General features: G+C 46.4%; 1 protein-coding gene and 1 long non-coding RNA gene across 5 annotated transcripts in view; one reads left to right on the top strand and one right to left on the bottom strand.

Moving 5' to 3' along the window:
• The window catches only part of SH3RF3 (SH3 domain containing ring finger 3), a 361,494-nt gene that overhangs the window by 226,154 nt on the left and 114,064 nt on the right, over positions 1-21,276 (top strand). For both annotated transcript variants that reach the window (XM_059134271.1, XM_059134270.1), the window contains exon 3: positions 6,888-6,983. In XM_059134271.1, the coding sequence (XP_058990254.1) occupies positions 6,888-6,983 (96 nt within the window). The remainder of the gene's footprint in view (positions 1-6,887; positions 6,984-21,276) is intronic.
• On the bottom strand, positions 8,701-20,252 carry LOC131808299 (uncharacterized). 3 transcript variants are annotated; one of them, XR_009344773.1, is made up of 4 exons: positions 20,072-20,252; positions 16,354-16,470; positions 16,093-16,198; positions 8,701-9,004 (listed from the first exon to the last, which is right to left on the bottom strand). It is a non-coding gene; the product is annotated as an uncharacterized LOC131808299 (long non-coding RNA). The 3 variants fall into 3 exon arrangements; XR_009344771.1 differs by lacking the exon at positions 8,701-9,004 and adding an exon at positions 13,682-13,850 and having other exon boundaries at positions 20,072-20,249; XR_009344772.1 differs by lacking the exon at positions 8,701-9,004 and adding an exon at positions 13,682-13,850 and having other exon boundaries at positions 16,380-16,470; positions 20,072-20,244.

The following is a 21,276-nucleotide window of genomic DNA, read 5'->3' as shown; positions in this document are numbered from 1 at the left end:
ATTCAATTTCTTTAATAGATATGGGTCTATTCAGATTGTCTATTTCTTGTTGAATTTTGACGGATTACATTGTTAAAGGTCCATTTCATTTAGGTTATCAAATTTGTAGGCATGAAATTGTTCATAATATTCCTCTATTATCCTTTTAATGTCCAGGATCTGTAGTAATGTTCTCTCTTTCATGATTGATAGTAGTAATTTTTGTCCCTTCTCTCTTTTTCTTTGTTAAGCTGGCTTATCAATTTTATTGATCTTTTTAAACAACTAGCTCTTGGTTTTGTTGATTTTCTTTATCAGTTTCCTGTTTTTAATTTCATTAATTTCTGTTCAAAGTTCTGTTATTTCTTTTTTTCTGCTTACTTTGGATTCAATTTGCTCTTCTTTTTCTAGTTTTCTAAGAAGCTTAGATTATTCTTTTCTGAGGTATACATTCAATGTTATAAATTTCCCTCAGCTCACACATTTTGATAAGTTGTGTTTTCATTTTCTTTTGTTGAAAATATTTTAAGATTTAGTTATTTAGTATTGTATTGTTCAATTCCCAGGTATTTTGTAATTTTCCAGTCACCCTTCTGTTACTGATTTCTAGTTTAATTCCACTATGTTGTGTTTTATGGCCCCAAGTGTGATCTATCTTGGTGAATGTTCCATGTGAGTTTGAGAAGAATGTATATTTTACTGTTCTTACATGAGATAGTTTATTGATGACTATTATATTCAGTTGATTGATAGATGTTGTTGCCTTCAACTATGTCTTTACTGATTTTCTGCCTGCTGGAATGGTCCATTTTTGATAGAATGATGTTAAAGTCTTCAACTGTAATAGCGGATTTATCTATTTCTCCTTGGAGTTATGTAAGTCTTGACTAATATATTTTGACTCCCTGTTCTTAAATGCATATTCATTAAGGATTGTTATGTCTTCTTGGGGAATAGAGTCCTTTATCATTATATAATCTCCTTCTTTATCCCCAACAATATTCCTTGCTCTGAATTCTGTTTTGTTCAAAATTAATGCAGCTATTCCCACTTTCTTTTGATTAGTGTTATCATGGTATATTTTTCTCCATACATTAACTTTTAATTCACATGTATCTTTATATTTAAAATGGATTTTCGAGGGTGTGGAGAAAGGGGAACCATATTACACTGTTGGTGGGAATGCAAGCTGGTGCAGCCATTCTGGAAAACAGTCTGGAGATTCCTCAAGAAATTAAAAATAGAGCTACCTTACAATCCAGAAACTGCACTACTGGGTATTTACCCCAAAGATACACATGTAGTGAAAATGAGAGGCACATGCACCCCAATGTTCATAGCAGCAATATCCACAATAAACAAACTGTAGAAGGAGCCAAGATGCCCTTCAACAGATGAGTGGATAAAGATGAATGGATAAAGAAGATGTGATCCATATATACAATGGAATATTACTCAGCCATCAGAAAGGATGAATACCCACCATTCGCATCAACATCGATGCAGCTGGAGGATATTATGCTAAGTAAAATAAATCAAGCAGAGAAACACAATTATCATATGGTTTCACTCATATGTGGAACATAAGGAACAGTGTGGAGGGTCACAGAAGAAGGGAGGGAAATCAGGAATGGGAAGAAATCAGAGAGGGAGACAAGCCATGAAAGACTCTGGACTCCAAGAATCAAACTGAGGGTTACAGAGGGGAGGGGGGTGGGGGGTTGGGGTATCTGGGTGATGGGTCTTAAGGAGGACACATGTGGTGGTAAGCACTGAGTATTATACACATCTAATGAATTGTTGAACACTTTATCAAAAACTGATATATATGTATATATAAAATATGGTATGTACACACACACACACATAGGCTAATTGAACATAATAAAAATAAATTTAAGGGTTTATTGTAGACAACATAGCAACACAGTTGGATCTTACTTTTTGATCCACTATGACAATCTTTGTCTTTCAATTTGTGAATATAGACCACTGATATTCAGTGTGATTATTTGATATTTTTAATTAATATTTACCATATTTATTTCTGTTTTCTATTTGTTGCCCTTGATTTTAATTCTTATTTTTGTTTTCTTCTCTTCCTTCTTAAAAGCTTTCTCTGTTTTAATTGGACAATTTATGTGATTCTATTTTCTCTCCTTTCTTAGCCTATCAGTTGTACCTTAAAAAAATTTTAGTAGTTGTCCTAGAGTTTGCAATATACATTTGCAATTAATAATGCTCATTTTAAAAACACTGTACTATTTCACAGGTAGTATGAATATTTTATAATAATAAAATAATTTTATCTCTTTTCTTCAGCCCCTTATATCATTTTGTCATTCATTTCACTTACACACTTGTATAAATATATACATGATATATATATATATATAATATATGTACATAGTATATATAATCGAATGCATTGCTGCTACTTTAATTTTGAACAAAGAACAAGAAAAATGTTTTATTCTATCTTCACTTATTCCTTCTCCAATGTTCTTTTCTTTATGTAGATTCAAGTTTTGACCTATGTACACTTTTCTTCTCTAAAGAACTTATTGTAATATTTCTTACAAGACAGGTCTACTGGCAACAAACTCTTGATTTTTGTTCGTCTGAGAAAGTCTTTATTTCTCCCTCACTAGCGAAAAATAATTTCTCAGTGTACATAATTCTAGACTGGTGGGTTTTCTTCTCTCAACACTTTGCATATTTCACTCTACTCTTTTCTTTGCATGGTTTTAGAGAAGTCAAGTGTGATTCTTATTTTGATCCTATATAAATATGGTATTTTTCCCCTCTGGCCTCTTTCAGTATTTTTTCTTTATCTTTGATTTTCGGTACTTTGCTATGCCTAGGTAGGTTTTTTTGGCATTTGTCTTAGTTGGTGTTCTCTGAACTTCCTGGATCTGTGGTTTGGTGTCTGACATTAATTTGGAGAAATTCTGTTGTTGTGTCTAATATATCTTCTGTTCCTCCTTTCTTCCTTCCTTCTTTCCTTTCTCCCTCCCTTCTTTCCTTCCTTCCTTCCTTCCTTCCTTCCTTCCTTCCTTCCTTCCTTCCTTCTCCTACTGATATTCCCATTATATATAGGTCATACTTTTTATAGCTGTCTCACAGTCCCTGAATATCCTGTTCTCTCCCCACCCCCAGTCTTTGTTCTCTTGGCTTTCCAGTTTTGGAGGTTTCTGTTGAGATGTACTTAAGGTCAAAATTCTTTCCTCAGCCATGTTCAGAGTACTAATTTTCTTATCTAAAGATTTTTCATTTCTATGATGGTGTTTTTGATCCCTAACATTACTTTTTTGGTTCTTTCTCGGACTTTCTATTTCTCTACTTACATTGCCCATCTGTTCTTTCATGCTGTACAGTTAATCCATTAGAGCCCCTAGCATATTAATCATAGTTGGTCTACATTCCCCGTCTGATAGTTCCAACATCCTGGCTATGTCTGAGTCATATATCCTATAGTTTTGATGTTTGCTCTGTCTCTTCAAGCTATATTTTTGGTTTTTGTTTTATTTTTCCTTTTTGTATGTCTAGTAGTAATTTTTTTGGTAGACAGACATGGTGTACCAGGAAAAAAGAATTGCTGTAAATTGGCCTTTAGTAATGTGGTCATGGTGTTTAGAGAGAGGGAGAGCACTGTATAGTCCTATGGTCCTATTATTGGATTTCAGTCATTTAAGGAGCCTGTACTGCTAGACTGTGAACTCCACATGCGTGTCTCCATTTCCCCTATTCCTCCGTAGGTAGTACAGGATGGCTAGAGTGGGGCTGGAGTTGGCAGACAATACTATAATTTAGTTAACCGAATCTCTTCTGCTGTGCATTTGTCTATAGTTTCTATCTAATTGAGCAACACTGTAATGAACACTCTCAGAGCTAAATCTTTTTGCACATCTTTGATTTTCCTAGTGTAGAGTCTCTAGAAGTGTTGTTGTTCAATCAGTGGGTATACAGGCTTTGATCTTTGATAGAAATTGACAAACTGAATGCTATAAATTCTGTGTCCACCAAAAATGATGAAGTGCCTATTCTTTCTTTCCATCCTGACCAAAACTCCAAGTTGGCTTTATGTTCTTCTTTGCTAACTTGATAGGCAAAATAAAACATTGAAGAAAAAGAAGACTCTTCTTTCTTACAATTATATTTTTTTATTTGTGGGTTATAACTTTTAAAAATATGTTGAATGGCAATTTGCTTTTCTTCTTTTTTGTGAGTTGTCTTATTTTTGCCTTTAGCTTATTTTTTCTTTTTAAGGTATTTGTCTTTTTCTTGTATTATGTCTCTAAGTCTTTATATAGTGTGGATACTAAATCTTTGTCTCTCATATATCCTCCAAGTATTTTCCTAGGTTTTTGCCTTTTTGTTTTTAGCATAGAGAATTTCATTTTTGTGTAGCCAAATCATTGTTATCATACTTCAAAAGAACTTCCCAAGCTCAAGATTAAACATCTATTCATATTTTCTTCTTGACTATTCAAGGTTTTTTCTAACATTTGAAGCTTTACTATTTATGCAATTAATTTTGGCATATATAGTGTATTAGAGAACCTCTATTAATAGCCACTTTTTTTTTTTTTAATTTTTTATTTTTTATAAACATATATTTTTTATATACATATATTTTTATCCCCAGGTCTGTGAATCACCAGGTTTACACACTTCACAGCACTCACCAAATCACATACCCTCCCCAATGTCCATAATCCCACCCCCTTCTCCCCAACCCCCTCCCCCCGGCAACCCTCATAAGTGACTCTTAATAGCCACTTTTAATCACACTTTGTAACTTACTATTGCTGGTGTATGAGTAAACTAATGATTTTTATGAATGTAGTTTAGAATTTGCAGTATTTCTCAAATTTATTCTAATTTTTAGTTGATACTGTTTTTTTCTAGGTAAAAAATTTTATACCTTCTTTCCAATATTAATGCTTTTTGTTTTATATTCTTTTATTTCTTTGGCTCTAATTTCTAGACCAGTCTTAAGTAATAGTGTGGATAGTGTGGTAATTTCTCTTTTTTAAACCAAAATTAACCTGGTGTTTTTTCTTTTGAATTTTACAAAATTTAATCTTTATTATGCTATTTTATTGTTGCAAAAACTCTGATACGTAGGAAGCCCCTAATTTTCTTTCCCGTTGCATGATCAGCAAAGTCCTAGGGGCTTCCCTTGGCTGAATCTGAGCAGAGTTCATCACAGGCCCAGGGCTCTTACATGCTGTGAACTTGTGAGGTAAGCAAGACATGGGAGTTCAGGGGCATTTTCTGTACATCTCCCCTCTAGCCAGTTGACCATGTTGGCTGATGGTTACCAGAAAAGCCCATACATTCTAATCGCTGAGCTAGAATAGGAAACCATTACAAATATCACTTTGGATCCTGAGAACCGACTACCCTGTAACAGGTGAAATGATATGGTCCCTCTTGTAGTGTCTATTGCATTTTTCTGGCTTGTATCCATTGAGAGAAGAATATTCTAAAATCACAGATCGCTTTGTTATTTGGAATTTTTTGAAGTTGGGAGGCTGGAATGAGGACAGAGAAAATGAGGGTATGATTGTTCCTAGGCTCTACTCTGTACCCCTCCCTGGGTGAAGAGAGGTTTGGAAGAGACCACAGCGAGCTGCCTCTCACAGACACACATCCTTGCTTTTCGCTACCTGTGTTCTCTGAAAGACATCTCCCACTCCTATTAGGTGACTCTACCTTGACCCAGATGAATACTCCAAAACTCTATGGTCCCTTACCTCATAGGGAAGCCAGGTTTTCTGGTAATTTCAGGTAGTGTGCTGGCCTAAAATGTGCCTCTTAACCAAGGGAGGCCCACCAGTCCCATATTACTGCTTCCCATTAAAGTATTGAGGACTCAGATGGTACCTTCAAATCCAGTAGGGGTTACCCCACTAGGCTGGCCATCAGTTCCTTAGCACAAGTCCCAGATAGGCCAGGTGGTCCCTAGCAGATTGTTGAGGGACAAGTGACAGGGAGCTTTTGATGTGGCGGGACAGGGGGCGGGGTGGTTTGGCAGACAGCCCATGGCATACGGAGAGGAGAATGGATATTGGAGAGGGAACAGGGGCCAGCCACAGACCCCTGGTGTAGGCGCCATTTTGCCTGTGTCATCCCTGTCTGGCCCTCTTAGCACTTGCTGCTCCCTGTGTTGTCTCCCTTCCTCACTCCCCTTCCCTGTTGGGTTCTCCCTTTGTTCTCCATCCTTGCTCAGTGCTTTCTCTCTCCCACCCTCCTCTCCGCACCCCTGTCACGTGTCCCTGCAGCATCTGGCACCCGCGATGGCATCCCGGGCACATCCTTTCTCACAACTGCCAGGCTGCCAGTCTCCCCGGAAAGCTCCTCTTCCTCCATGCTTCATGCCTCTTCCTTTCCCTTCCATCTGTTTCCACTTTGTGCATCTATACTTGGCATTGTCTGAGTTGCCAAAGAATTTAGGAGGGTTATCCAAAGCTTTTTGTACCCACGACTCTAAATAAATGGAATTGGATTGGGTCATTTTTCATTTGTGGATGGAGCCAGAAATTTAAAAAGCTTTATACTTGCTGAATTTATTTTTATTCAAAATAATTTTACTTCAGTAAATAAATAATAGGAACATGAATTTTAAAATACTAGCCATATTGTAAATTACCACACGTTTCTGTTTGAGGATTTTTGCAGCTATAATCAATATGTAAGAGAGAAAGCAGGAGACTGTGAGTGAAGATGTAAGGGCAGATTGTTCTGGATGTCAGATCCCAGATGGATAACAAACCTTTCTTTGCGTCATCGTGTAGGATCTTTTCTTAGCTTCTGCGATACTGACTGGTCTCTGTTTTTGTTGTGTGTGTTCCATTGCGTGTCCATGTGCTTGTGTTCGTGATGGGCTGCGGCCACCACAGGACGAGATCCTGACCGTCATCCGAAGAGTGGATGACAACTGGGCAGAAGGCATGCTGGGAGACAAGATTGGGATCTTCCCCTTGCTGTATGTGGAGGTAAGGTCACGCTCTCAGACGCGCATCCCCTTCCACCCTGCTGACTGTCACCAGGCGGGGCAGGGGGCAGGGGGCAGGGGTGGGCTCCTGGCCTGGGAGCCCCTCTTCCAAGAGAGGGAGATGGGGACCGCGTTGGGTTTTCGTTCAGACTGCTGTGCTATGAAAATTGTGTCAGCTCCTTGAATCGTCTGTCCCAGGCCTGGTTGCAGACCATCTCACTGTGTGGGCAGTGAAGGAGGGCCCAGATGCAGACTTTCGCTACTTCTCCTGGAAATCCTGTACTGTCACCCACTTTCCCCAGGCTCTCCTGGGTGCTGCTGCTCCCGTCTCCCCAGCCACAGTGGAGAAGGCAGCATTCCCCATGTCCCTGCAAACGGAGCTGAAGCTGGCTGGTTCTAGAGGGCTGTTTGCAGTCCTCCCAGGACCTGGGTAACTGGGGTGCTCGTGCAGCTGTGAGTCCCTAAAGCAAAGATGATTTGGGGTCTATTTATTTCCTGTCTCCTTTCCGTAACTAAGGAGCATTTGGCTTCCAGTGTGTAAGTTATGGGCAGTGGCTACACTGGGAGAATCTTTGAATGTTTCCCCTGTAAACCCCTGTTCACTGTGGGTTGTTTGTGTGTGGGCAGGACTGTTTGCCCATTTGTGTGCATGCGCCATTTGTCAGTGCAAGTCACATGTGTACACCCACAAGCCAAGACACACTTCATCTATTAATCACCACATTTATCTGTACGAATTATTTTAAGTAGTGCTTACTGCGTGCTCACTGTGTGGGAACACTTTCAAGTACTTGCTCATTTAATTTTCTCAGCAACTCTGGCATATTAAAGCCAGGAATGTCCCCACTTTACAAGTGAACAAATAGAGGCATGGTAAGGTGCATGGAAAGGTCCCCTGGTGGGTAAACGGCAGAGCCAAAACATAAACACAGGCTGTTTGCTGTAGACTTAGCCCTTCCCTGCCCTGCCCTCCAGGACCTGTCACTAGCAAATTCTACTTCACTGATCCTGGTGTGGGACTCCACATGCTGGTAAGTGACACAGCCGGCTTTGGCATGCTTACCGAGTGGTGTGTGGTGATCCCTGTCTCCTGCAGGATCAAATCCAAATGCTAGAGTAGGACATTCACCACTCTTTTGCAGTCTGACCTTCATCTGTTTTTCTAGCCTCATATCTGGTCATTTCCTCTTCTTTCTCTAAATGCTCTGGACCAGGGGATGTCTCATAGTCATTCTGGATAAAGTGCCCAGGAGATTTTGAGGCCCTCTCACACAGTAACTATAAGTCTACACACACACACACACACACACACACACACACACACACAGTGCTCACACACAGTCCCACTCGCATATCTGTATGGACTCATACACATACTAGCACACTCTCACACTCAAAGTCCACACCCACACCCCTCTCTATCACACTGTAGAAGTCAGATTCCCCAAACACCTTGTAAGCTTCCATCTGTGCATTTGTTTCAATTTCCAGTGCGTTCTTTATCCTGCTGCTTAAGATCAGAGAACCTGATGCCTGGGTAACAGTTACAGTGCAGTCCAAAAGTGAAAAATCTGGTCTCCCAGATGTTTGTAGCTGGAGGAACCTCTTTCCCCGGGCGGACCTATGAGGATACTCAAACACATATGCAGAAATGCTTATGGAAACCTTCTCAGGGTGGCCCCAGACTGGAAACTCCACATCAGCGGTGGGATGGATAAGTAAGGATGGTATGTCCATACAATGGAATACTACCCAGCAGAGTAAACGAACAGAAGACTGCTGCATTTAAAAGCATGGCTGAGTCTCACAGACAAATCTTTTGAAAGAAGCCAGACACGGAAGAGTATGTATGATTTTCACCTTTAGGAAGTTCGGAGGCAGCCAGAATGACTTCAGGGTGATGGAAAGCAGAGCAGCAGGGCCTCTGCAGGGAGACTGACGGGAAGCAGTGAGAGGGAGGCCTCGGGGAGGTGGAGGTCTTTGATGTCTTCATCTTAGGAGTGCTTACGCAGTTGTGTGCCACTGTGAAATGGTGTACAGTTAACATGTGTGCACTTGAAAGTGCAGTTTAAGAAGCTAAGACAGAAGGAACACTGAGGCGGGTCCCATGGGCATCCTCTGGGGAAGGCCAGGTCAGACTCATCAGCTACCAGCCCTCTGGAAGGGCTCAGGCATTGTCACGGAGGCTGAGGGCTTGGGCTCGGAGCTGGCAAACCAATCCGCTGGGTTCTCTGGGGGCTCTCCTCAGTTCCACAGACACACCTGGAGGGCAAACTGGCCTCTCTGTGCCTTTCCAGGGCCTGAGCGCTCCACCACGGGAGACAGGCTTTCAAACATTTCTCCTTTGAGGACTTACAGGCAGGCTCTTCTGGCCCCGAAGCCCTGTGTGCCCTGTGCCTCCAGTGACAATCCTGTGTCTGCTCTGAACTTGGCTCCCTTACTCCTTTGTGTGTTTGCACAGAGAGGAAGCCCTGAGGACCCTTGAGGCCCAGGGGCGCTCAGCCCTCCTCCCAGGGACAATGGCAGAGCAAGGCCCGAATTAGCCGTGGGCAGGGGCCTTGCTCCTCTGGATCCCACTCCTTGCTGGGGCAGGGCCGTGGCCCAGGTAGGTAGTGCCTGGCCACAGACCCCTGCCCCAGAAGCCTGGGCCACAGCCACAACACCCCGATCCGCTCTGAAACAGACTCCTGGCTTCTCACTCAGCAGCCCCTGAAGACAAGAAGCCCCAAACAGGTTATTTCCTGAGCCTGCTTTCACTGTTTCTCTCTCAGTTCCTTTTTGAAGTACTTGAGTGGTTTTGCCCCCCGTGTAGTCTTAGGGGTGGATTCTGGGGTTGCAGAGTTCAGGTTGTCTTCCCTCCAGGAGGCTGAGCAGGCCTTTGAGATCCAAGGGGTTGGAGCTCAGGTCTTCCGCCTTCCGCAGAGTTTGAACCTGAGCTTCCCATTGAAGTGGTTTCTGCTCTCATGCTTGACCCAGGGGGATGTGTAAGAAGTGAACAAGCACTTTGGCTCCATGGATTACACAGTCATCTCCTGAGCAGAGCTGTTTCTTCACCCTGGGTTTGCCTAGCAGGCCCAGCGGGACAGGCTGTAAAGCCAGGCTAGAGGCAGCCTGGCCTGGAGTTACCAGTGGCCCGTCTTTTGAGAAGGCTGTCCCAGTCTCTGGAAAGATCTATACTTCTGGTGTACTGCAGATATAACCCTCTCCTCCACGCTCCCCATAGTGTTCAGGGGCCTGGCTGCCACTGTATCCCCATCCGCAACCTGGGCTGACTGGTCTCAGGCACTGACTCTGCCTGCACCTGGCTCCTTTGCCCTCAGGTCCTCGCCACTCCTGTGTGACTTCTCTCCCCACCTTTCCAGCCCCCCTTCTGGCTTCCCCAGCCACTGGTCCTGTGTCTGGAATCTGCCTCCTTGTTCTTTTCTCCCTATTGGTTTCGTGAACGATCAGCCTCCAACAGCCATCGCCACACCACGCCCACAGGCCATGTTGCTGACTGACGCCTGCCTGTTTTTTGGGTACCTGTGGGACAGGGCAGCCTCGCGGGTGTCCACTTAGGACAGAGAGAGGACTCGGCATGGCTCTGGTCCCGGGAGGAATAAGCCCAATCATGTGACAGTGACATGGCCTTCCTTCTATGTCTCCAGGGGGCCAAGGAATTGTCATCATTTTCCTTTTTCAGAGTGAATAAATCTGAGAGAATTCTTCAGGCCTGGGGGGCCAGGGAGCCCTCCTCCTCCATGTGTGGGGGCTCAGTGCTGCCTGCCATGGGGTAAATGTAAGGCACTCTGTCCTTCTCCTGTCCTGGCATGGCTGGGTCTGGCTCTGGGTTTCCACCCTGCAGTGTGACTAGACACAACCAGAGGTCCCACCAAGCCAGACCCATCGTCCTTTCCCATGGGGCTCCAAGATGGCATGCTTGGCATCTGCCTTTCATATGGATCTCAGGTCTTCCCCTAAGAGCAGGGCCTGTTTCTCATGGGCCATGGAAACCCCGGTGGCAGAACCCTGAGTGGGCCCAAGGCAGCCCTACAGAGCATCATGGGTTGTAGAGGTAGACCACCCTGGGCTCAATACCATGTACTAGACGTGTTACATTTGGCACATTTCTCATCCTTTCTGAGCCTCTTTCCTCTCACATACAAGGACAATAGCATGTCCCTCATGGACATAGTTGCGAGACCTCAAGACAATAACAGAGTGCACAGACGAGGCATGAGGTAGGCTCACAAGGGCCATCTCTGTTGTTGCTCTGCTTTTATAAATGTTTGTTGAGTGAATAATTGCTCATTGGTCCATTCATGTATTTACTGAAGAGCTCTGTGTCATTCCTGGGCATTGACCGTATTTGGCCTCCTATTTCTGAGAGTTTTCTCACAAGTGCTCCTTTTCACTCCGCAGTGGGGGTGGGAGCTCTTCCAAGGCAGGCGTGCCCCTATTTCTGTGCAGGCAGGACAGCCCCATCATGGTTCCCTAAGCTGAGCCAGGTTTGCAGTTGGGTAATGTCAACAAGACAAGCAATGCAGATAGTCACATGTCACATGAAAAGAGAGGTAGCCCACCTGAAAGCTATTCCTGAAGAGGGCTCATAGGAATCTGCCTCAGTCCAGAGAGATCCAAAGACAGGATGCAGGACTGTTCTGCTCCGAGCCTCAATGCGGAAGTCGCATGGAGACTTAGAAAATACATTTGGAGATTTGCCTGTGATGCTTGTTTGCAAGGAAAACTTCTCCATGGGGCCAGAATTAAGATCCCAAAGACCACAATAGGCTGGAAACACAGTTGAAAAGAATGGTGAAATGCTCTAAGTGTCAAGTTCTGCCTTCAGGTTTAGAAAATTAGTTGTTTTAGGCAAGCAATGGGGAGACGTGGATCACCAGCAGTTAACCAAGAAAGATCTCCATGTTACCATGACGTGATGGTGCTCTACTTCTGTTGAGTAGGATATTTAAACATTTGCTGATCTTCAAGGGTAGTGTCTGTGTGGTTGGCTACCCACATTGTCACGGTGGGTCCTCCCTCATACCTGCTTGAGGAACAGCCAGAAAGGCCAAGTGGCTGAAAACAAGTGGGCATGTCTTGTCCTGCCCCAGGTTCCTCCTCAGTAGTCCACCTCCCCACACAATACCTGAAGAGTGTTTCTCTCAGATCCACCCTCCCCTGTTCTGCACCCCAAGCCCCAGCTTCCTCCTTCCCTCCCAGCCTGGGCTCCATGGACTCCAACACAGCAATCCCCAAACCCATCTCCAGATGCCAAGACCCAGCTTCACAACTTCCACCTAGTATGGTAGCACCAGATCCTCTCCAGGCATACAAGATTCCAGCCACCCAAACTTCCACACACTGCCTTTCCTAGCCCAGGACCCCTATGCAAGGACCCATAGAGCTCCTCTTCACTCTTCAAAACCCAACTCAAATGGTCCTTGCTCCATCAAACCATTCCCTGAGCCTTACAAATCTGTTCATGTCAACGTACAGGGCTTCCAGCATTTTTTTAAACTTGTTCCCTCCTCTGTCCAGATCAGGATCCTTCGAGTTAGGGTCCTTCTCTTGTCCATTTCTAATACCCTTAGCACTTAGCAAAGTGACTGCACAGTGGGTGCTTAATAAATGTTTGCAGGAGTGATAGCTTGTCAGGAGATTAGCACCGGCATCAACCAGGAGCCATTTTCTGCATCTAACAAAATGCAGTGATGGTCCAGAGCCAGAGGCTGTTTGGAGGACTTAGAGGCACACTGAGAAGAGGCAAAGAGTGGGAGGAAATGGGGTTGGACTGGTTCTTAACTTTAAAGACAAATCATGTGATGTTTAGCAGGTTACTAACCCAGAGACTGGCTGTCTGAAAGTAGCAGAAAGAATGTGGTTGCCTTGCTCCTGGATTTTGGAGTTTGCCCAGATCTTCCTTTATTGGTCCTCTCCCAGGTCAGCTGGCACCTCCCCTCGCACCCATGCACGTTTACTGGGTCTCACTTACTCCCCAGTGGACTGCAGGGTGCACAGACTTGTCCCCTCACAGCTGTGTGCCACTGTCTGTCCCACTTGCCCTGGACTCCCTGGCTGCGTGGAGCCAACTCCTGCCTGTCCGAGGACACAGTGGAGGAGGGGATGGGGATCCCTTTGTCTCACTTCCAGGCTTCAATCACACAGCTCCCGAGGCTGAGCTCCACACCCTTTCGGCCATCTCCCACCCCTCTCTGGGAGAGAGCCCCGGTTTGATCTCTGCCCCTGCTTGGGTGAAGGCTTCCTCCTTGCTCCCACCAGGCTCGGCACTCACTTCTGTGTAGGGACTGTTCACATCCACTCAACCTGAGACGTGCTGCAGGCAGGACTCTGTCTGTCTCCTTCCCCTTCATACCCCCAGGGCTTAGTATTCAGAGAAGGTACAGTGGCAGGTTGCAGTGGGAGAGGGAGCCCCCCACCCAGGAAACCTGGCTTTCTTGTGCTCTGCGGATGCAGATATGCAGATGCATAGGTGAGGACTGTTCATCTGATGGACAGGGGGTGACGTTGGTAGAGGAAGGCTGTGCTGTCAGTGTGGAACATACCCAGGCCCAAGGGCTGGACACACTTGTCAGGGAAGCCCTGTTCCATCTTCACAACAACAGGCAGGCCTGCTGGGGTGCAAGTGGTGCTCTTTCCTTCCCTCTGGTGTGTCTCTTGTCAACCTTTATTTAACAGACACACGTTAATGCATTTCCTTGTTTTATGCTTTTGCATTTAGACATACAGATAAGGGGAAGGCCCTCTGGGTTCCCTGGAGGCATGGGAAAAATGGGAAAGCAAGTCGATCGAAGTGGGCCAGCTCATGGTCTTGATGAGAATTTATTCAGCTCACATGTGTTGGGATGATGGCTGTCCTTGGCCTCACCTGAAAGGGGGCAGATTGACTCTGAGACTTTACCTGGGGACCCCACACTCCAGAGATAAAAGGACCAGATCCCTAGGGGTTTGAGTTTAGGGAAGGGAGTACCTGGAAGCCAGCTGTGGTGCAGAAAAAGAAGTTGGGAAGAGGGGTGATGAGTGTAATATTTGAGGTATTGTACCGGCTGTGACAGGTGAACCCTGAGACCGTACGGCTCAACCACAATAGAGGGTCGTATCTGGCTGTTCTGGTTGGCCAGGCTCATGCAGGCACCAGGGAGACCCTCCAATGGGGCTGTGCTATCTTTAACATGTGGGAGTGAGGACAAATTGGGAGTTTCATAGGTCAGGCCTGGCCATGGACGTCAGACCACCACCCACAGGCTGTGGCCAGTCACATAGCTACCTGACCACAAGGTCACTGGGGACCCAGGAGTTTGGAAAGAGTGGATCCTCCTGACAGGAGGGGCTGCCAATTTAGCATGTGGTTTAATTTTGTTCACTGTGTGCTTCATTAACATAAGAAGGAAATAACATGAAATAACAGGCCATGTTCAGAGGACCCCTAAGGAAAATTCCTCCTCCGTGGAAGCGTCCCTTCCCCACCAGCCTGTGAAGATCTTCCATTGTGTGGCAGAACCACGATAAACCTGGACGGGTGAGTGGCTGGGTAAGGGAGCTCTCTGGTGAAGAGCCAGGAAAGGGATACATGTCAAGTGCTTATAAGAGTCTAGGCAACGCTTTGGTCAGTTTTATGTTGGATGAGGCACCCCGAGGGGAGAGTAGTGAAAGGGAAGAGATAAAACCCAAGGGATCGCAGGGGACAATTGATGAGTGGTCCCTGCAGAACAGCTGGGAGGGGACGAGGGCCTACCTTGAGGGACAGGAGAGAAACCTGCCCTTCAGAGGGAGGAGGAGGTGAATGGGGAAGGTTCTGGCACACCGAGGCCTGTGGGGATGTTCAGAGTTTATGCTGATTTGCCCTGCTCTCCGCTACTCAGCAGATTATTTGTTGAGAATGACAAGGTTTGGGACTTAAGAACAGAGGCCACATGGGGGCTGTTCCAGGGGAAGATGGTGAGGGGTAAGGGGTATGGGAGAGTTGCTACTGGGGTTGGGGCCCAATCATGTGGGGGTGCTAGTGGGACATGTGTGCCGGGCTGCAGGGTGCTGTGGGAGGCTGAAGGCACTGGCCACCAACTATGGAGCCAGAATGGAGGGCAGTTTGGAAAGAAAAGATGACTCCAGGGAGAGAAGGCTCCCGGGCTATGGGTAATGATGGGAGGAAGCCCAGATCCAAACAGATTGAGGGACTGGAAAGTGGAATTTGAAGGTTTAACGTGTGCTGAAGTCCATTTTCTCTCCCTCTGACACTCAAATGCATCAAAGACAGCTCTGCCATTCATTGCCCCACACTTAGCTAGATGCACCCCAGAGTGGCTTCTGCATAAAGCCTATTTCTTAAACCAGGAGCCGAAGCATGGGCACATAGTGGATGTGTCCTCTGGATCCTGCTGCCTTAGGACAGCTCTGCTCTGTCCTATTTCCTGCCCTTCTGCTGCTCCCACATGAATCCTTCGTGACCTCCCACAACTGTGTGTGGTCCGCACCAACCTGAGGGAAGGAGTCCCAGTCCTCAGGGCACTAGAGGCCTGGAGCCCCTGCATGCATATCTCAGGACAGCTGTATTCTGGATGGTGAGAGAGATGGAGGAACAGGGCCAGGCTCCAGAAAGTAAGCTGGGGGACAACCTCATCCCAGGGCCAGTGGGAGCCCAGAGAATTCCGACTTTGGGGAACCAGACCCTAGACCTCTGTTGGTGCCAGTACTCATAAACCCCAGTCTTGGTGTTGAATGAATCCTACATGGTGTTAGGAAGAATTGTTGATGGGATGCTGTTTCTAGATCCTGGAAAACCGATGGAGACAGAAATGAAAGTCTTGAATTAGCCAAATAAATGAATGCCTAAATCTGTAGGGGCAGTTGTCAATGACAGCAGCTTCTGACTTGGGAGTCCTTGTCTTTGGCACAATTACAATGCACATTGTTAGTTTGGTTCTAAGCTTCAGTTGATTACAATGTTGACCTCTGTTTGTAGCATGGTTGTCTCCTTGTCACTTCAGAATTTACAAAAAGAAAATAGTATTTTGACCCTGCATCTCAAAAGATGGTATTAAAGCATTTGGTAATGACTCCTTAGTACAACTGGCAGCTTTCACTGGGAACCAGCGAACTCAGAGGTTACTCACTGTACGTGCTCTGTACTGCTCCATGCCTTGGATTTGCCATCTCCCGATGTGAAGAAGAGATTGCTCATGATTTCTTCAACTTCGTCTTGGTGCTCCAGCTCCTTGCCTGGGGAGGGCAGCATGTTTTCAGGGAGGAACATGAAGAGGGTGTGTGGCTTCTAAAGGAATGCCCATGCCCAGGTTCCTGAGGAAAGCCGCAGAGACACTGATGCTCAGAGACCCTCTTCCTCCCCTCAGTGCCCTCCACAGACCCTACACTACCTGGGATCCAGGGTGGACAGACTCACAGGTGTGTTCCTGGTTGGGGAGTGCTTGTTCTTTGTCACCACTCTTGGCCTCTGTGTCTCCCTCCTCCTTTCAAGGGCTCTCCTTGCTCCTCTGAGGGAAAGCCAGCATGTCAGGAAGTAATATGGGCAATGGGAGAGGAAAAGGGACTTCTCAGGTTCTTGACAGCTGCCAAGGACACAGCCAGCCATTCCCCATACTCACAGCTGCCCAGCGAGTGGGAGTTAGTGGCTCCCAGCCTAAGGGGCTCACATGGATAAAGGGCATTGTCTCCTTACTTTTGATTTCTTTCCCTTATTCTTATTCCCTCATTCTTTACTGTCTACAGATCATCAGCTCTGCTAACTTGTATGAAGCATTGGCAGAAACGCCCCAGTGCTAACACGGGGATAGATTTTTGTCTCCCCGACTCTGCTTCTCTCTCCCCAAGCACTACTGTCAGGGCTGTTAGAAGCTCAGAGTGTGTGTGGACAGGTGGGGATTAGAAACAGTGATGCTGATGCCAGGTACTTGCTGGGGACCCACAAAAGCCCCCCAAGTATCAGGTTAGCAGCCTGATAAGGCAGTAATAACATTTTACCCTGATTCACACTTAAACCAACGATGTTCAACCTCCTCTTCACATTTTACTGCGAAGCAATGAGGTGAGTTGATGTGGCCGCAGCCTTCCCACAGCTCTCCTGCCCTTGGGGCCTCCCTCCTGGCCAGGTCTGCTGCTGTGGGAGCCAGTGGGTGGGCCTGACCCCAGATCCTTCCACAGAGGTGGCATATTTTCTCTATGTAGCACATTTGACCAAACCTCACCCATTCTTTCCTGCAGAGAGATTTCGTTTGAAGCACGGTGCTAGAATTCCTGCTGTCTGAGGAAGGAGATAAAAGCAGCCTCAGCGAAGGGAACTGGCAAGTAAGAAGTGCAGAGCCATCACAGACAGGCAGAAGGGAGCAGATTACGCCTCTGACTGGGGCAGTGTGGTGGCTGGTTTGAGTGTCTTGGGGAGTTTAACTCAGACATCGTGTTTCCATCCCGGAGTTTGACTGGAGTCTTTCTCGTGGCCTCTGTATGTCTCCTTAACACCGATGTATATACCATAGTCCTAGTACATATTCCAATATGCTCGTCTACGATTTCTGTCTTCTGCATTGTTTCTGGTTCTGTTTCTACTGACTGATTTTTCTCCTCTATAAATAACTATAAAATAGATTTGTAGATTGCATTTTCCTGCTTCTTTGCATTCCTGATATTTTTAATTAGATACCAACTTTGTAAATTGTGCCTTTTCAGATGCTGGGTTTTTGTTTTTTTTTATTCCTATAAATATGCTTAAGCTTTGTCCTGGGATGTCGCTGGGTCACTTACAAACAGTTTGATGCTTTTGAGCCTTGCTTTTAAGCTCTGGTCTGTAGGACTATGGCAGCCTCTAATGTAGAGCTAATTATCCCTACTTCTGAAGCTATAATCTTCTCCACTCCATGACCCGTGATTTACAAGGTTTTTCAATCTTGAAGGTGGGAATGCAAACTGTGCCCAGCTTTGCGTGAGCCTCGGGAATTGTTCTGTCTTCCCCTTTGGGTAGTTCTTTCCCTGGCACTGGGTAATTTCCTCCTATGAATGTCCTCATCAGTACTGGGCTACAGACTTGGCAGGGGCACCCCTCCACAGATACCTCCTTTCCAGGACTCAGGTCCATGGACCCCAGCCACTGTGGCCTCCCCAACCCCCAGACTCCATCTTCCCAACTCAGGAAGAAGCCCCAGAGCCCAGGTGAACCAGAGGCCTCACACGGCAGGCCTCACCTCTCTCGACAGCTACTGTCCTGAGCTGCTGATACCCCATGTCTGAAAGCCATGTTTTGTAGATCTGCTCTCAGCATGTCAGGCAAGAAGGTAAACATGATCGTTGTTCCGCCTTGGCTAAGTGGGTGTTAACCTGGGAAGTTTTAGGGATTTTGAAATAAGGGCAACAAGTATTATGTTGTGTACTATAGACTAGTATGGTGTGGTATGTCAGCTGTGTCTCGGGAAGACAGGGGAGAAGGTAGATGGGGCTGAGAAAGTTAGGCTCACAGGGGTATTTTTGGCAGAACAGGAAAGCTGGAGGTCAGCTGAGGCTGTCCGTGCTGCCTGTCCCCATCTCCAGTGCTGAGAGTAAGTAATCAAGGACTTTTTAAGAAAGATGAACTGGTGAAAGCCTTTGAGGTAATTATTCACTACGGATACTGGTGACGACCAAGTTCCAAACACTGGCATGTGGTCCAGCTTTGAAGGTGAGCCAAAGGGTGTGTTTGTCACACTGCTGGTGTTTTCCTCCGTTTTCTCCTTCCCCTGTGGCCCTGCTTCCCACCCAGCTTCTCCCAGGACACCTGAGTTCACCATGTCGGAGGCAATGTGGGAACAAGACCCCAGAAAGGAAATGGGAAAGAAACTTCTCAGAGATTTCTGCCAGAGACTGTTGGGGGACAGGGCTTTGCCATTTTGTTTAAAGTCTGTTTTATATTTACTTGCTGCTAGCCCGTTTCTTACGAGCTTCTACAGCCCTGCATGGCGCGTGGTGGGGATTCCTCCCCACCAGGACTTGGCTCTGAATCTGCCCGCATTTCTGTCCAGGTGCGGACCGCGCCTTCCTGAAAACTAATGCACTTAACAGAGTACCGCGCAGTCACCCAAGAGAGCACTGGCCGAGGAAGGCTGTGGGCGCAGCAGACAGGACTGACTGGGAGCCAGGCAGAGCAGGTCCTGGTGTTCCATGTTTTCTCTGCATCTGAGCAAAGTGGTCTGGGAGGCCAACTCCTAAACCCACAGGGAGAGTAAGAAGAGTGCCTTGCCTTCACCCCCATTTCCCTTATTTTACAGTGGAAGGCATAACACAAAGAAATGAGACAATTCCCCAGGAGAGTAAGACTTCAGTTTTGTGCATTTCGCCCAGCCACGGTCTGGGTCGGCATGTTTTTCTCCCATCCTCTGCACCCCCGGGCTTGAGGCATGCACACACGTGTGTGATCATTGGGGGTGTCCCTAAGAAAGAGAGACAAGTGCGTAGGTCCCAGCACACCCTGCTTTCTTGCTTCCCTAACTTTTTTTGAATTACTTGTGCAGTTAGCATCTTATAGTATAATATTGTACATTCCATAGTTTCTGGGTTTGTTGTTACTGTTGTCTCCCTAACTATAAATGTAAGAAGCCAGACCCTGAAGCACATAATTTTTTTCCATTCTCGGTCTTGGCGTGGTGCTGGCACAAAATAGGCAATGTATACATTTGTGTCGTTGCTGGGTTGCGAGCCAGTATTTCACACAAATAATCAAAGTAAGAGGACAGACCCATGGCTGCTTCTGGAAAGATCTTGGCTGGGATGCTTTCAGCACATAGGACTTAGCAGGTCCCCGTGAAACCACCTGTTCTTGCTCACTGGTCTCACCAGGAGTGTCTGTGGGGACACAGAGGAACCCCACAGTCTTCCCCACACCTGAGAGGTGCAGCTGCCGGCCAGCCAAGCAGAAAGCAGAAAAGGCTTATGTGAATTTCCATCTTCAAGAGACAAGTAGGGACTGAAAATCTCTCCACCTGGGGTCAGCTGAAAACGCAAGTGACATTAGTAAAGAGCTGCCATTCCTGCCCCCATGTCCAAGCCTGTCACCTGTGTTGTGGCCTCCAGCTCATCCAGTGGGAAACCAGGCATGCCCACAGTTGTACTCACTGTTTTTGCCTCTGGCTCCTGCTGCTTTCCTTCCTTCCCCTCACAGGTTACTCTTGCGGGCTGTCTTAATGCAGCATACGGAGGAGGTGAAGTTTGGTTCTTTTCTGACCTAACTGGGGCCCCCTCCATGGGGCCTTCTGTGACCTCAGACTGTTTCTGTGTTCACCTTCTGTTATCAGGGAGACAAGGGAGTCTGGCTGCTCCCCCATAGGCTGTCCTGAGCTGTCTTCTCCCAGCCACCTTCCCTCCAGCACAGCTGTACCCTGCTGCCTGAACTCAGCTTTTCACATTCCTATCCTGTCTCTTCATTTCTGCCTTTTGGAGTAGTCCAGGCCCGTGGCTCAGAAACTTCAGTGAACATCAGAATCCCCGGGAAAGCCCTGGGCCACAGGGAACCTGATGGATACAACAGGTCTGGTGGGCCTCAGCCTAAGAAAGAAGTTGGGGAGGAAACCTGTTTTATCAGATTCCACTTAGTCCCAAGGGTGGGCCTGGGCCATTGGTGTGGGAGCCCCCCTCCTCCTGGGGCGGGTCGTGATGGTGGTAGCTGTTTTTCAGATGTGACAATGAACGCATATTTAGCCATGGAAAGATTTGACTGTGAGTGTTAATAAGGTGACAGTGGAATATGTCTTGGCTGAGGTTCAGGGCCTGTGTTTAGTGCAGAAGGAACAGCAAGTCTGGTTGTGTAGCGGGAGCAAACACACCCATCTGGAGTCACTGGAATTGTTGGGGAACTCCGGTGTCTTCCCTCCAGAGCTGACCAAGCTTTAGTGGAGAGATTTGGCCTGTAGGTCCGAGCTGCTGCCTCACCATTAGTTCTGGATCTTGGCAATAAATTATTGCTAAGACTGACCCTGGGGGCCTGTTGGAAAATGCCTCTGACATTGCTGTCCTGTTCTCTCCTGTTACCTTTTATTAATCCTTCCTGTTTGGAAAGGAGGGGGTGTAAATTGCTGGTGCCCAGGACCTTTTTAAGATTCAAGTAAAATCCTCCATGCTATGCATGTGCCATCAGGGGACTTTCCATAGCTACCACAATTCAACCGATTATTGCAAAATGAGAAAATGCAGCTTATTCTGGCTTCATTTGGGTTCTGCTTGATTTACTCAGAGAAACTCAAGCCATTCTCTGTTGCTTTTATTTCTTTCCAATCTCCAAAGTGAGAACAATTAAGAGTTACAGTTAGAAGCTATTGAGGACT

The sequence above is a fragment of the Mustela lutreola genome, chromosome 9 (assembly GCF_030435805.1).
Source record: "Mustela lutreola isolate mMusLut2 chromosome 9, mMusLut2.pri, whole genome shotgun sequence".
NCBI classification, from domain to species: domain Eukaryota; kingdom Metazoa; phylum Chordata; class Mammalia; order Carnivora; family Mustelidae; genus Mustela; species Mustela lutreola.
Note: the sequence above shows the minus strand (reverse complement) of the source record. Positions and strands in the feature narration are given on the sequence as shown.